The sequence below is a fragment of the Neofelis nebulosa genome, chromosome 9, assembly GCF_028018385.1.
Source record: "Neofelis nebulosa isolate mNeoNeb1 chromosome 9, mNeoNeb1.pri, whole genome shotgun sequence".
In the NCBI taxonomy this organism is placed as follows: domain Eukaryota; kingdom Metazoa; phylum Chordata; class Mammalia; order Carnivora; family Felidae; genus Neofelis; species Neofelis nebulosa.
Window position 1 is genome coordinate 117,950,825 of NC_080790.1, and position 16,696 is coordinate 117,967,520.

General features: G+C 46.3%; 1 protein-coding gene across 9 annotated transcripts in view; it reads left to right on the top strand.

Annotated features, from left to right (window-relative positions):
* CEP250 (centrosomal protein 250) overlaps positions 1 to 16,696 on the top strand; it is a 55,400-nt gene that overhangs the window by 28,753 nt on the left and 9,951 nt on the right. For 8 of the 9 annotated variants that reach the window (XM_058685407.1, XM_058685405.1, XM_058685408.1 and 5 more), the window contains 9 exons: positions 5,999 to 6,166; positions 6,565 to 6,699; positions 8,293 to 8,436; positions 9,335 to 9,468; positions 11,269 to 11,407; positions 12,384 to 12,723; positions 13,925 to 14,046; positions 14,989 to 15,109; positions 16,149 to 16,270. In XM_058685407.1, coding sequence (XP_058541390.1) covers positions 5,999 to 6,166; positions 6,565 to 6,699; positions 8,293 to 8,436; positions 9,335 to 9,468; positions 11,269 to 11,407; positions 12,384 to 12,723; positions 13,925 to 14,046; positions 14,989 to 15,109; positions 16,149 to 16,270 — 1,425 coding nt within the window. The remainder of the gene's footprint in view (positions 1 to 5,998; positions 6,167 to 6,564; positions 6,700 to 8,292; positions 8,437 to 9,334; positions 9,469 to 11,268; positions 11,408 to 12,383; positions 12,724 to 13,924; positions 14,047 to 14,988; positions 15,110 to 16,148; positions 16,271 to 16,696) is intronic. The other variant, XM_058685410.1, reaches the window with a different exon arrangement.

Sequence of the window (16,696 nt, forward strand, 5' to 3'; positions counted from 1 at the left end):
CTATATTTGTGTTAACTATTATTGTTGTTTGAGTATGTACAGAGAATTAAACATGGATCCTGGGATTTAGGATTGTTATACTGGCCCCAGGATTTAAAGGGAGCAGAGGAATGCCTTGGACCCCTTCTTGTCTAATTCAGAACCGTATTTCTTTTATCTTTTAATTATATAACTTAGTCTATTTGCTTTTATTGTGACTATAGGTATATTTGGATTTATTTCTACTATCTGATGCTATTTTTCCTGCCTTTTTATATCTTTTGGGGCAGGGAAGTCACCTTTCTTAACTTCTTTTAGGGAGTTCAATTGGATGATTAAGTTGTATTCTTTTCTGGGTTCTTTTTCTCTCTTTACTACTTTGGGTGGTTCTCTATTTTTAAAAAAATTTTAGTTGTTTCCTTTAATATTTAAAAATACGTACTTAATAGGGGCACCTGGGTGGGTCAGTTGGTTAAGCAGCTGACTTCGGCTCAGGTCATAATCTTGTGGTTCACGAATTCAAGCCCCACATCGGGCTCTGTGCTGACAGCTCAGAGCCTGGAGCCTACCTCAGATTCTGTGTTTCTGTCTCTCTCTCTGCCTCTCCCCTGCTCATGCTCTCTCTCTTTGTCAAAAATAAATTAAAAAACAAAAACATTAAAAAATTTTAAAAAATACATACTTAATAAAATCATAAGTTAATCAGTATGGACTGCATTCACTCCTCCCGACCTATGTACTGTTTTATTCAATGTGTTTTGTTTTAACTAGTTTGTTAACACCACAAATTATTTTGACTTGTTTTCAACCATGAATATTTGTTTAGATACACTGAAAAAATTACAAATGATTTTCACTCATCATCCCTTCTTGCATATCAGACATTCTATTTGGATTTATTTTCCTCCTTGAAATAGAATTTCTTTGGTGAGGGTCTGTTGGTAATTAATTGTCTGAAAATATTTCTATTTTACTTTTATTCTTGAAAGATAGTTTCATTGGGTATAAAATTCTAGGATGATAGTTATTTTCTGTCAGCATATGCATTATTCTATTATTTGTGTCGAGAAGACCCTGATTAGTTGTTTGTCAGACCTTCTTACTGTATTTTCCATGTATCTTGACTATTACATTTTCTACATTCATTTTTCTTTTTCTATACTGTATTGTAGATGATTTTCAGATCTGTCTTCTACTCACTAACTCCCTTTCAGCTGTGTCTAATCTGCTATGTAGTCTATTCACCAAGTTTTATATTTCACTTATTAAATTTTTTTATTTCTAGACATTCTATTCAGTTTTTTTTTTTTTTCAAATCTTCTTGGTCATATTTTAGTTTCTTTCCTTAATTTATATTTTCATCCACTCTTTTATTCTTTAAACACATGAAACATATTTTTATGCTATTTAATAACACCAATAACTAAAGTCATTTCGGGCAGGGGCTCCTGAGTGACTCATTCGGTTAAGCGCCCAACTCCTGATTTCAGCTCAGGTCATGATTTCATGGTTAGTGGGATCAAGCTCCACATCAAGTTCTGCACTGATAGTGCGGAGTCTTCTTGGGATTCTCTCTCTCTCTCTGCTCCTCCCCTGCTCATGCACTTGCTCTCTCTCTCTCAAAATTAAATAAAATAAATTAATTTAAAAAAATTAAAAATAAAATAAAAATAAAATCTTTTCGAGCCTGACTCTGCTACATGTTTTTTCCACTGGTTCTCACTCCTGTGTTTTATGATTCTTGACTCTGAGCTCACATTCTTTAGAAATTTTTCTGTGGGAATCCTTTTGGCCTAAGGTGGAAGAGTTTTTCTTCAGAGAATTTGCTTTTGCTTCTGTTAGGAATTTCCTAGCAGAAGAGGAGGACACTGTTGTTATCCCCATTTTTATAGATGAGGAAACTGAGGCACAGAAATATGATAGAAATTAACTGAGGTCACTTGTACTAATAGTGTTGGATTAAAGGTTCTATCATCCCAGAACCATCTCAAAATAAAATTTTAAAATGAAGTGAAATAAAATTTTGGTTGAAAGTATTTGGGGTCACATTCAAGCCCTATGCCCACATGAAGACCAGGTTGTGGTTGACTTCTCAATGGAGATTTTTTTTTTTTAATCCTGTGTAAAAGTTGAAGCAAATAAATGTTCTTGCTATTTCCTTCTGTGGGATTTGTTTTGTTTTGTTTTCTCTCCCCCTACTTTCTGTCCCTTTCTCTTCCCCATTTCTCTCTTTCTTTCTCTCTCTCAAGTTTATGCTTCTACTGAGAGTACTATAGCCCAGGGATAGGCAAGGTTTTTTTGTAAAGGGCCACATATTAGGTTTTGTGGACCTTATGGTCTCTGTCGTAATTATTCACCTCTGCTATTGTAGTACAAAAGTAGCCAGAGATACCATGTAAACAAATGAGCATGTCTGTGTTCAAATAAAACTTTAAGTGTGGACACTGAAATTTTAATTTCACATAATTTTCACATGTCACAAAAATCTCTCTCTCTCTTTCTCTCTTTTTTTTTTTTTTTTTTTTTTTTTGCTCCTTTTCAACCATTAAAAGTATTAAAACCACTGTTAGTTCACAGGCCATACAGCAACAGGAGTCTGGCCAGATTTTGCTCACGTGCCATAGTTTATTGACCCCTGATTAGCCCTTTGGAGGTCCAGTTTTATGTAGGAGTCTTCTACTGGACTCCCCACCCCTGTGTTCTGTTTTCTTTTTCCCATGTAGCCTTAAAATGAATTTCAGTTATTAGATATAGCAGATACCTCCAGTGGAAAGCCAGTCTGTACTCATTTACCATTTATAAAGCACAAGTCTTGCTTTGATTTTGACTCCTGTGAAATTTTCATTATTTTCCTGCTGGCTCACTTATACATTAAAACATACACTGGGGCATCTGGATGACTCAGTCAGTTAAGTGTCTGACTCTTGGTTTCAACTCGGGTCATGATGTCATGGTTTCTGAGATCAAGCCCTGCATTGGGCACTGTGCTGATGGCCAAGGCCTGCTTGGGATTCTCTCTCCCTCTCTCTCTGCCCTTTCCCTGTTTGCACTGTCTCTGTCTCTCTCAAAATAAATAAATAAACATTGCAAAAAAACCCACAACATATATTTAATATTTTATCAGTATTTTTTGCCATTTTGCAGCTGGAAGGTTCAGAAATCTTGTTTTTCAGGTCTCTGAAAATAGAAGTTGATTTGTGCTTTGTGTGTATTTGTGATTTGACTGTTATTACAAGGCAGACTTGTTGGTAAAATGGTAGCTAGAAGTTTGCTTGTTTTGAAATTATATGCCTAAAGTAAGTAATTTAATTATTCGTTGAACAGTGTCCAAAAGGGACTTTCCCCAGCAAGAATTAGGCATATCACCCCGGGAAAATCCTCCAAGTGAAAGATGCAATAAAGTTCCAAAATAATGAGTAACCACCTGACATAATCTAGGCTTCTCTGGAAGGATTGACCATCTCATGGCCATACCTGAGTCATGGGAGGGCGTGTTCCATTTTTTCCTTTCCTCGCATTCAGACAATCCCACTGAATTCTGATCATCTGACTTTATGATCTCCCTACTGATTGAAAAGGTTGACTACTCTCATAACTCTTGGGGTCTGTTAGTTTGACTGATTGATTGATTGATTGATTGATTGTAAGCTCTACACCTAATGTGGGGGGTTGAACTCACAACCCCGAGATCAAGAGTCACATGCTCTACCAACTTAGCCAGCCAGGCACCCCTGAGAGTCTGTTAGTTTTAACTATGACTGCCTTCTCCTGGAATCCTAACAATTAGAAAAACTCTTAGGGGCTCTAGTCTTCATTCTTTCACCTAGTGCATGTACCCCCTTTAATTGTAGTGATAGTGGACACTCATCAACCACTTCCCCATGCCACATGCCTTGCTAAATGCTATTTACATTATTTCAGATAGCCTACCTACTACTAGCTAGTGAGGAAATTGAGATGTAGAGAAATCACTCAAGGTCACATGGCTAATAAGCAGTAGAACAGGAATTAACCATCTCTCAACCATTTATGCTGTGGTCATTCCTGCAATATCCCTTTCATATGGTCACTTAGCTTCTGTTGTATTCCACCAATGGCTGCCCATTCATTTCTAGATAGATCTAGTTATTGAAAAATTATTCCTTATGTCAAGCCAAAATCTATTACGTGAAACAAATCACATCTTAGGTTTGCTTGAAATACCTCACCAACATGCTTGCTTTCCTCTAGACATGTTACACGTTACTCATGACCCAATGTGCAGAATATTCTGATCCACAACCTAACTGGCAACCCTAGCCTGTTACTTCCTGGACATCATGGAATTGGCTCTTTTGGTAGCTATAACACACTTCTAATCAAATTGAGTGAATAGGCCAGTTTTGTTTTTTTTTTAAACACTTACTATTAAAATTCATCTTTCTCATATTTTCACAGCTGGCTTTTTAAATCAGAGGGAATGATTTGATGTTCGTAGCTGTTTGATAACTGTGGCTTTATGGATTGCTATTCTTAGGCATCTTAACAGTCCAGCAACGGAAATGTGATTCATTCGTGCAATGTTGAGTGTTTACTGTGTGGGGGGTGTTGAGGGGACGGTGCAGAGCAAAGTAGACGTGGTTCTCCTTATGGAGCTTAAAACCTCAAAGGAGAAGACAAGTATTAAACAAGTTAATATGTGAGCGTGTAAGTTATTATGGAAGATCCATGAAGAATAAGAACTGGGTGTTATAAGAGCAACAGCAAGGGGGCAACAGCAAGAGCAATAGCAACTTATAACAGCAAGTTATAAGAGCAACAGAACTGTTTCGAGTGTGTGGTCTGGGAAGGCCTCTCCGGGGAAGCATTAGTTAAGCTGTGAGGAACAATGGTGTGGGAGGCAGGCAGGGGTGTTCTAAGGAGCAGGAAAGCATGAGGAAAGAAAGGCCTTAAAGGTATGAGAGTGTGTAGTGTGCTCAAGGTCCTGAAAGGACGTCAGTGTGGCCAATGAGGGGGAAGCTGTACAAGATGATGTTGGAAAGGGGTGAAACCCTAGAGGCATTCCCATTAAATGAATGCATAATTCGAGCAAAAATATGTAAATATTTTTATTAATTTATTTTTAGTAGGCTACATGCCCAACATGGGGCTTGAACTCACGACCCTGAGGTTGAGAGTTGCATGCTCTACCAATTGAGCCAGCCAGCACCTTGAGAGCTTGTAAATATTTTAAAGGAAAGGTGCAGGGAACTTCTCTCTTAATGCTAATGATAAAAGGTGTTAAGTAAGGTGATAAAAGGTGATAAAAGATGGCTTTCCACCATCTAAAGTGCTGTACGTGACTTATCTCAGTCCTTAAAGCAACCGAAATTGTTATGCCTATTTTTATAGATGAGGAAACTGAGTAACAGAGATGAGATTGAAATTAACCCAGGTCACTCACTAGTGGTGTTGGATTAAATAAAAACTGTAACCCAGGCAGCCTGGCTCTAGAGCCCTTCACCAACTATCCTGAGAAGCTAAGAGAGGGTGCCGGGTTAGTCTGGGGGATTGGGGAAGGCATTGGTCACTGGCTGACCTCCGGGAGGACCAGGATGCCCTGTCCTCATGTCCTTGTATAACAGGAGACATCCTAGCTAGGCACAGCCTGACTTTTTGGGAGGCTAACTCTACCACCTTGGACAGGGCAGAGTGGGCAGCAGAGAACCAATCTGCCACCTCAGTTCATTGTTACAACTGTCAACCATAAGTGGTGTGGTTGCTTGAAAATAACATATCTGTAGCCTATGTTAGGGACAATTGCACTTTAGAAAATGCTTTCTTGGGTATTTTTTCATTTGATTTTTTACAACTCTTATTTGGTTCTCATAAAATTTGGTGAGACAGATAAGCCAAGAGTTAGCAACCTCACTTTGTCGATGGGGAGACAGGCTGAGAGAGGTACCAAGGACACCCAGCTGAGACCTTCTCTGCTCCAGCCCTCCTTTTGCCTCCTGTCCTGACCCACTGGGTTCTAACCGTGAGTCCTTCACACGACCAGGAGAAAGAGCGCTCCCGGCACCAGCAGGAACTGGGAAAGGCTCTGGAGAGCCTAGAGAGGGAGAAAATGGAGCTGGAAATGAGGCTGACGGAACAGCAGGCAGAAACCGAGGCCATCCGGACACAGAGGGAGGAAGAGAGGGCGGAGGCAGAGAGCGCCCTCTGCCAGGTGGGAAGCTGGGGAGATGGGAGCTGTGATCCCCCTACCTCCGACCACTTCCTTTTCCACTCCCAGGAGTATTGCTGCAGGGGGGCTTCCAGAAGAGACGTACATGCCCACTTTGCTGCTTAGTGAGAAGGGGTGACCGGCGCTATTAGCTGTGGGGCCGACAGTATGCCACACTTCCTGAGGGAGGGCTGATGTTCACCACATCCTGTCAGCTTGCAAACCAGTGACAATCTTTGTACTTCCTGGTTCTTAACCAGTGGGTCCAGATCTTCTTTGGCCCTCAGCCCCCACCCCACATTCTGGAAGAACCCTTGAGCAGCTGGGCTGTGTCTGTGGCCTAGAGGGTGAGCATGGTCACCCCTGATGCAGCAAGCCCTTGCCCTCCTGCCTATCCACAGATGCAGCTCGAAACTGAGAAGGAGAGGGTGTCCCTCCTGGAGACACTGCTGCAGACGCAGAAGGAGCTGGCAGAAGCCAGCCAACAACTGGAACGGCTGAGGCAGGACATGAAGGTTCAGAAGTTAAAGGAGCAGGTATGGAGGGTGGTCCTGGGCAGAGAGGAAAGGCGGTATTGATGTGCTCCTTCAACATTGGCCAGTTCTCTGTTGCTTCTTTGCACCAGGTCCTGGGCTAGGTGCTGTCACATGACAAACATAAAGGTGAAGCACAGCAGTGAAATGACAGACACGGTCCCTGCCCTCAACGAGCTCGCATTCACTCGCATAGAGTGGATGAAAACAAGCAGACACAGAATAAAGGAGACAATTACAGATTATGATAAGTGCCGTAAAGGAAATGGATAGGGTGAAATCATTGAGAGTGAGTCAAAGGAGGCCACTTTGCACAAGGTGGTCGGGGTGTTCACTGAGAAAGCGACATTTGAGCTGAGACATGAAGGTTAGAAAGAGCCAACGACATGTAACAGTAGGGATGAATCCTGAAAGCATTGTGCTTCATGTAAGAAGCCAGTCACAAGAGGCCACACAGTGTATGATTCCATTTGTAGGAAGTGTCCAGGATAAGCAAGTGTACAGAGTCAGAGAGCAGATGAGTGGTTGGACGTAGGGATGGGGTTAGGGAGGGTACAGTCTTGCTTTCTGGGATGATAAAAATGTTCTAAAATGGATTGTGGTGATAGTTGTACAACTCTGTGAATATACTGAAAACCATCGAATTGCATGCTTAAATGGGTGAATTGTACGGTATATGACCTATATCTTAGTAAAGTCCTTTATTTTTTTAAATTTTTTTAACGTTTACTTATTTTTGAGAGAGAGAGAGAGAGACAGAGCATGAGCAAGCGAGGGTCAGAAAGAGAGGGAGACACAGAATCCGAAGCACGCTCCAGGCTCTGAGTTGTCAGCACAGAGCCCGACGCGGGGCTCGAACTCACAGACTGTGAGATCATGACCTGAGCAAAGTTGGGCGCTTAACCGACTGAGCCACCCAGGTGGTCCTCAGTAAAGCCCTTTAAAAAAAGAGAGAAGCCAGCTGTTTGAAAAACTGTTTAAGCAGAGGAGATAGCCACCATAAGGGCTGTGGCACAGACAGAAAAGGGCTCGGGGAAGGGCCAGGGCAGAAAGGAGGCCCTGTGGCTCCAGCTCAACAGGCTCAGGGGCCAGTGGAGAGGTAAGCGGGAGCCCTTCGTCAGCCATGGTAGGAGCTTAGAATTTGTTCTAAGGGCAGTGGGAAACTGTTGGATGGTATTTAAAAAGAAGAGTAGGACATGATTTATTATATATATTTTAAGAAATGCTTCAGCTGCTGAGTGGAGAAGTGTGTGTGTGTGTGTGTGCGTGCGCACACACATGCTCACATGTAGGGGGTGGTGGCCTGAAGTGGAAGTAGGGATATGCGACAGGAGGCCACTGCAATGGTCTGGGTGAGGGACTGCTACCAACTGAGGGGCCCTGACCAAGAAAGCCTGGGTGAGCCAGCAGGCTTTGTGGGGGAGGGGAGGGAACGGGAGGTGAGGGTTGAGGTGACATTGTGGAAACAGCGTGGATTGCGGCATCCTGCCTCAGCTTTTGCCAACCCAGTTGAAAAACCAGTGTTAATGTGACATGGGTTTCAAGACGCAGGCCCCAGCGTTTCCCTCTGCTCACCACAGTCTTCTCTTTTTGCAGGAGACCACCGAGCTGCTGCAGACCCAGCTCCGGGATGCTCGGCAGGAACTGGAGCAGGCAGCCCAACGGGACAGGGGTGACCTTGCTGGTCTCCGAGAAGAGTGCAGGGCCCTGCTGCAGGCCAAGACAGACCTGCAGGAGCAGGTGCCCCCTCCTGTCTCCCAGCCCTGCAGCCCTTCCCCAGCGTAGCCAGCCTCTCCCGTGACTCCAGTAGGAAAGGGGAACCCTGGCCTGCTGCCTGAGCTTGGGAAGGAGGGAAAACAGAGCGGGGCTGAGAGCTGCACATGTGTCCTCAGAGCCCCAGGATAGTCCTCTCTCCCTGTGTTAACCACAGAACTTAGATTTTCTCCGGTGCCCATCGGTCTTCCCACCCTCCCCAGAGATCCAGTATTTTTTTTCCAAAACTTTTTAATGTTTATTTATTTTTGAGAGACAGAATGAGAGAGAGAGAGAGAGAGAGAGACAGAGCATGAACAGAGGAGGGGCAGAGAGAGAGAGAGAGAGAGGGAGACACAGAATCCAAAGCAGGCTCCAGGCCGAGCTGTCAGCACAGAGCCCGATATTGGACTCGAACCCATGAGAACCCTGAAAGCATGACCTAGGCCAAAGTCGGATGCTTAACTGACTGAGCCACGCAGGCGCCCTGAGATACGGTATTTTTTATACCAGGTTGCTTTTCCTACTCTGATTGCTTTTCCTTCTCAGAATCCTGTATCAGCTGGTGTTCTGACTGTTTATTTTTTAAAAATACAATCACAATACACTTTCCCATCACTTTGCCTTTGGGTAGTTACATTCAGGCAAGATTTTAATTTGCACCTGCCTTTACACAGCAGGTGTGGGGCTAAGGGATGAGGGTGAGGCTGAACGGTACTGGGGGAGGGGCAGTAAGAATAGTGTGTAAGGGTTGGAGAAGCCCCAGAGCATGGGACATGGGCCAGTAACTAAGGTAAACCTTGAAGGACCCCGGAGCCCCAGGCGGAGTGAGAAGCCTCCTCCTGCTAGCCACCCGCCCTTTGTCCTCATGCCTTTATCATCCCAGGTGGAGGACTTGAAGTCTCAGCTGGCTTCCAAGGATGACTCCCAGAGGCTGGTGGAGCAGGAGATTAAGGAGAAGCTGAGAGAGGCCCAGGAGTATAGCCAAATCCAGAAGGAGCTGGAGAGCGAGAAAGCCAGGTAGGCTTGATGGGCTGTGGAGTGGGCTTTAGCCTGTCACGCTGCTGTGGTCACGTTGAGGTGGACAGTTCTTTGCTCAGGTAACCTAGCCTCTTGTGTCTCCAGCCCTGGACTATACAGGTAGCCATGTGGAGAGGATGTGGTCCCTGTCTTCAAGCTTACACTTCATTCACTTAGTATATATATGCTTGTGTGAATACCAGATGCTGTGCCAGGGGTGGGGGATGCAGGGATAAACAAGACAGCATGGTCCCTGCCCCAGTAGAATTATAGTTTTGTGGGGGAAGACATCAATAAAATAATCCCCCAGATAAATCATTCCAGATTATGTTACCTGGTATGGAGGGAAGAAATAGGATGCTGAAGTAGAAATGGGAGTTGAGGATATATATTTTAGATAAGATTTTAGGGAAGGGAAGGTCTTCCTCAAGGAGATTGCTTTTAATTTTGTTTTTTATGTTTATTTATTTATTTTTGAGAGAGACAGAGACAGTTTGAGTGGAGGAGGGGCAGAGAGAGAGAATCCCAAGCAGGCTTTGCGCCGTCAGCACAGAGCCCGATGCGGGGCTCGAACTCATGAATCTGAGATCATGACCCGAGCCAAAACCAAGAGTTGTTTAACTGACTGATACACCCAGGTGCCCCAGAGGTTGTATTAAAACTGATCACCAAGGGGGCGCCTGGGTGGCTCAGTCAGTTGGGCATCTGGCTCTCAATTTCAGCTCAGGTCATGATCTCACAGGTTATGAGATCGAGCCATGTTGGGCTCTGTGTGTTGGGTGTGGAGCCTGTTTGGGATTCTCTCTCTCTCTCTCTCTCTCTCTCTCTCTCTCTCTCTCTCTCTCTCTCTTGCTCTGCCCCTTCCCTGCTTGCACATGTGTGCATGTGCTCTCTCTCTCCCTAAATAAATAAATAAATAAACAAACAAACAAACAAACAAACAAACTGATCGCTGAAGATGAACTGGAGCCAGCCATGCAAAGGAGTGGGAGAGCTCTGTGGTGGGAGTAGAAATCTCACAATGGCCCGGAGGTGGATCAGAACTCGGGGTATTTGGTTGGGGACTCTGGAAGCACTGTATGACCAGAGCCCAGTGAATGACGAGACGGTGTGTGACCTGGAAAGTCTATGTCACTCAAGACTTATGGGCCATGGCCAGAAGTTTGCATTTTATTTTAGGTTTAGTAGTAAACCACTGAAGGGTTTTAAGCAGAGAAATGGACACGATCCAGTTTACGACATATCAGAAGGGGTAGTGATGGCAAAAAACATCAGGAGTGAGATATGGCCATTCAGGCGAAGTGCAGCGTGTCTCAGTGATGCAGAAGTTTGAAAAAGAGCAGATCCTCTTGTTGATGAAACTATAGGCAGCAAGATAGTTTAAGAGGTGGGTATGGTTGTCTGGGTGAGAGATACTAAGGCTGCACCAGGGTAGAGTAGTGGAGAAGAGGAGGGAAGGGGCTCAAGGGACGTTAAGGGAGTTGGACTCCATTATATGTTATCATAGATTGGACATAGGTGGGAGGTGCAGAGGGGATGGACAGAATTGGACACGTTGAATCTGAGGTATTGCTTAGGTATTTCCGGAATCTACCAGAGAAGAATAAACTGTGCAGCTGCAGGCAAGTATCATATGCATGAAGTATGTAGGAGTACTCAGTCGGTGCTCAATAAATGCTAGCTTTTATTGTTTCACTATAATTATTGTTAGTTTTTCTCTCTAATTATGAATGCTGTGTTTAGCACAGTCAGTTCTTCATTCCCTGAGAGAATGACCTTAGACCTCTGACCTCTCTTTAGCCTGATTCAGTCGCTGGTGGAAAAGGAGCAGAGACTCCTTGTTTTACAAGAAGCGGACTCTGTTCGACAACAAGAGCTGAGCTCCCTGCGCCAGGACTTGCAGGAGGCCCAGGGAGGGCAGAAGGAGCTCAGTGCCCAGGTACTTCCCATGCTGGTGATGGGCCCCATTCCTTGGTGGAAGCCCACTCCTGGAGTAGAGAGGGTGACTGTTTAGGATTCTCTCATAAAGAGGGCCGTTCTCTTTTTTGATATTACAGGGTGTGCTGGGACTTCAGCCACCCTGGCAGGAGAGGCAAGTCAGAACTGGGCAGGGTGGGGGCTTGGGAACCTGGCCCAGAGTTGAGAATGGCCCCTGTGAGGAATCTGACAGCCCAAAACGTGGCGCCCAAAGGAGCAGAGCCACACAGGCCCGGTTCAAGCATGGCCACGTCTAAGTGCGCTTGGTCAGCCTGGCAAGACACAGCAGTGGAATAGGTTATTATGCAGATCAAGTAGGCAGCAGCAAGAAAACTTTGGGACTTGGTCTGCTCACTGCAGGACCCCAGACCTCGGATGCCAAGGAAAGCCAGAACCGGGATGGGAAGGGTGAGCCAGGAAGAGCTAGATGGTAGACTGGGGCAGAGAAGGACCAGGTCTGGTCATTAGTGCTGGATTTGGCTCCCAGCTCTACTGCTTCCAGGTTGTGTGAGCATCAGTTTCTTCATCCATAAAACAAGGATGATAATTCTTAACTACTATAAGAATGTATAAAGTGTCAGGAACACAGTAAGCTCTCTATAAGTGGTAGCCATTATTATTGTGACTGGTCTTATTTAGGCTCAGTGTCAGGGTTTCAGGAAGAGCTCTGATGATAGCAGGGATCTGGCATCACTGCCTGGTGGACCAGGCCACAACCCATTTGCGTTGCCCAGGCCCGTGGGTCAGGAGTCAGTAGGTGGACATTGCAGGTCAGATCGAGGGTAACACTCATTCCAGAGCTCTCCTTGCCTGCTGGGGAGCTGAGCCTCCCAGCGCCAATCAAGACGTGCATAGGGATTGAGTGGGGTCAGGCCGGGAGGGTCTGACGAGAGGGTGTCCGCTCCCTGCTCAGAGTGACAACACTTCCTTCCTGGCAGGTGGAATTACTAAAGCAGGAGGTGAAGGAAAAGGAGGCTGACTTTCTGGCCCAGGAAGCACAACTGCTAGAGGAGCTGGAGGCATCTCGAGTAACAGAGCAGCAGCTGCGAGCTTCCTTGTGGGCCCTGGAAACCAAGGCGGCCCAAGTCCAGCTCCGGCTGCGCAGCACAGAGAACCAGCTGGCGGCCCTGACAGCAGAGCAGCAGCCCGGGCAGCAGGCGCAAGCCCAGCTGGCCAGCCTCTGTTCTGTCCTGCAGCAGGCCCTGGGGTCTGCTTGTGAGAACAGGCCTGAGCTGCATGGCGGGGGGGACTCTGCTTCCGTCGGGGGCCCAGAGCCAGGTAAGACCACCCAAGAACTCAGGCCTGGCTCCCTGGATAAGGAAGGGGCATGTGGTTTCTTAGGCAATGTTGCAGCAAGGCTAAGGTCACAGACTCCGGAATTAATTCGATCAGAGTTTGAATCACCACTCTGCCGTTTGATAGACATGTGTGCCTGGGCAAGTCGCCTATCCTTTGGGCTTGATTTTCTTTAAACTTTAAAATGAGGATGAGGAAAAATAATAAATAAATAAATAAATAAAATGAGGATGAGGTCACAGTGCCTGGGTAGCTCAGTCGGTTAAGTGTCCGACTTCGGCTCAGGCCACGATCTTGCAATTCATGGGTTCAAGCCTCACATCGGGCTCTGTGCTGACAGCTGGGAGCCTGCAGCCTGCTTCGGATTCTGTGTCTCCCTTTCTGCCCCTCCCCCACTCACACTCTGTCTTCCTCTCTCTCAAAAATAAACAAACATTAAAATGAGGATGGGGCATCTGGGTGGCTCAGTTGGTTGAGCACCTGACTGTTGATTTCAGCTCTGGTCATGATCTCATGGTTCGTGAGATTGTGCAGAGTCTGCTTGGGATTCTGTCTCCCTCCCTCTCTCTGCTCCTCCCCTGCTCACACTCTATCTCTCAAAATAAATAAAGTTATAAAATAAAATAAAATGAAATAAAATGAGGATGTTCAAAGTACATACCTCTGGGGATTTTTCTAAGGAGTTAATGAGATTATGTAGTAAAATAGGCATTTACTAAATGCTTACTTAACAAATGATAGCTAGCATTATCTAGTGCCTGCCATAGCTCCTGGCACATAGGAATGCAGAAAGTGGATGATGTAAGCACCTGCGTGTCTCAGTCAGTTAAGCATCTGACTCTTGGCTTTGGCTCAGGTCATGGTCTCACGGTTAGTGGGATTGAGCACAGCATGGCGCTGTGGGCTGACTTGTAGGAGAAACCTCTCTGTCTCTTCCTCTCTCAGCAGGAATTCTCTCTCCCCGCCTCTCTGCCCCTCCCCCGCTTGCACACGTGCGCGTGCTCTCTCTCTCTCTCTCTCAAAATAAATAAACTTAAAAAAAAGTGCATGATAAATGAACTGCTCAGAAGGGGTTCTTTGGGGGAAAGGAGGGATGGGGGAAGGCCAAGGCCGTACCAGGGGAGGTTTGGCCGTTTCCTTTCATAGTGCCGCCAAGTCAGGAGGTGTTTCCTCATTTTTTCAGACCAGAATGGAGCCAGGATTCTCTTTAAGAGAGGGCCCCTCCTGACAGCTCTGTCAGCTGAGGCCGTGGCATCTGCCCTCCACAAGCTTCACCAAGACCTGTGGAAGACCCAGCAGGCTCGGGTACGATTCTCTGCTCTTCTTCCTTGAACTCTTCCCTCCCGAGACTCGGTTTGAACTGTTTTATTCCCCAGATCAAGTTGCGATGAGTTCCACTTCCATCACTTACTGCCTGGCAAGCACGAGCACAGAATGTGGTTTCCTGGGCCTGGGCTTCGCTAGTTAACTGGGGCAAATCATGTCTGCTCCCCAGGGGTGTGAGGATTAAGTGAGTGAGGGATTTGAGTGGGCTCTGTGAGCTTGAAAAGCCTGCGCAGATGAGGGATATTGTTTGTATCATTTTCCTCTCAGCCATGAATTATTTATTCTTGGTGCCAAGATGTCCAAGAAAAACCCAACAAATTGGGGACTGCTGAAATTTCAGGTTGCCATTTATAGGAACATTGTGGGCCTAAGACTGAACCAAAAGTCCCGTAAATTCCACCCCTTGGTGACCCTATCATTCAATAAAAAGTGAGTATGCCAGCCACTGTGAGCTGATGGTACAGAAAGGAGAACGACCAACTCTCCACCCTCAAGGAGGCCAAGGAAGCAAACTGCATTCTAAGATAGAACTGATAGAATTGATCGGATCAATAACAGATACAAATGATGATAATGGGAGGAAGGGACAGTTCATTCCAGCTTGGAGAGGGACACAGGGAGGGAAGAAGTGACACTTGAACTGATCTTTGAAGTAGGAGTTTGGGGAAAGGAGGGGGGACCCCAGGCTAAGACATCAGCAAGTTGTATTTCAAAAGGCACACAGAGGGTCACAGGGTGATTCTAGGCTCCAGCCAGTTGGAGCAGAGTCTGTCATCACTCCCAGGAGCTATCAGGGACTAGATCCGCAGTGGCAGACCCCACAAGGGCTGAGAGGAAGGAGGGGGCAGCTTGGGTATGGGGCTGGGATAGCTTTGTGGAAGAAGAGGCACTTGGGGGTCAGCTTCGCCCTTCCTTTCCCAGGATGACCTGAGGGAGCAGGCCCAGAAGCTGGAACAGCGTCTTACTGATACAGAGGCAGAGAAAAGTCAGGTCTGCACAGAATTACAGCATCTGCAGAGAAAGCTCTCCCAGAACCAGGAAGGTGAGAAGCTCAAGGCAGGGAGATTTGGAGGGAAGAGAGAGGAAACACCAGAAGCCCAGAACAGGCAGCCACTCTTCACTGCTCGCTAACAAGTGTGAGAATAGATACCTAGAGACATCTCCAAAGGAGTGATGACCCTGTGAACTAGTTTTCTGCTTTGTTTGGCCTTTGTGGGCCATCCTAGAAGAAGGGATTCAGGGGGACAGATTGGATGAACTGAGAGAAGTTCCTGGCTAGGCTTCCACTTTCTCTGTGTGTTTAAAAACTGGCAACCTAGGGCCAGGGCTATTTGAGAACATTATAAAATTATGTATCTTTTGCCATTTATCCATATTATTTATTTTTATCATCTCCAACTGTGTCCTCAAAATTATTAAACTTTGACAACAGAAGGATTATGGGCTTGTTTGAGAGACAGCGAAGTGGGGCTATCTGGGGAGAACGTACCCCTGCCACAGCCAAGGGCTGGAAAGGGTGGGGACTACTCGGAAAGGAAAGGAAACGGAGGGTCTTGAGGGCCAAGCTCCATTGTAGAAGAGAAGAGGACAACTTAGGGAGGGAGTCTGGGTCTTGAAAGTGTCCGCAAAGGGCTTCCTGAGAGCCACACACATAGAGCTGGGTTCTGGTATCTTTTGCAGAAATGGGGGACAGCCAGCAGAGCGAGCCTAGTTTCTAGCAACCTCTCCAAACCATAGAACTGGAGACCAGCAACGATTTCCAACATCATTGAGCTCCACCCTGTTGGGAGCCCAGGGGTGGAGAGCTGTGTGTGATCAGGATGAGGTGTATTGGGAGGGCAGTCGGGCAAGTGCTCGCACTGGGCAGCAGATCCAGACGTGAGTCTGGAGGCAGCAGGGAGCCTAGACCACCAGGAGCAGCTGGAAGATGGGTGATGTCTCTATGAAACTGGATGTAATTCTCTCCTTCTTGGCCTTCTCCCCCTTTGATTCTGTGCCTCACCTTCCATCTGCCCCTATATCCCTCTTTTCCTCCACCCTCAATCATGGGCCTCGCTCTACCACCTCCCCTCTTCCCAAAGAGAAATCCAGGTGGGAAGGAAAACAGAACTCCCTTGAATGTGAGCTGACGGAACTGCATGAGACTGTGGCATCATTACAGAGTCGTCTATGGCAAGCAGAGCTGCAGGGAATAGAGGCCCAGGTGAGGCAGCCCTGGTTTGGGGTAGGGGATTTCTTTCGGGATACTCCTCGGGGGCCAGGTCTGCAGCTCCAGACTCACCTTGGCCAGTGGCCATACCTCATCCATATGTAGTGCCCAACTTCCTTAAGCAAGGCTCTGTGTTTCCCTGGCTGTCTCTGTGGCTATGAGGGCCATTATTAAGGCCCCAGTGAATCCTCCTCCAATGAGTTTTTCCAAATTAAGGTAGAAATTTTTGTCCCTTGCCCTGAAGGACCAGAGTCTGAGATGGCTCATTTGCCTCTAGCTTTCTCCTCTGGGCCTAGCAGAGCCCTGGAATGTGGTAGGGATGATCGTTTACAGTATCAGCTTAAGGGGAATGCACAGGTTCTTTTTGTCACTCCTTGACATTGCTGGTGCTGCAGAGGTAAGGCGAGGAAGGGCCTGTGC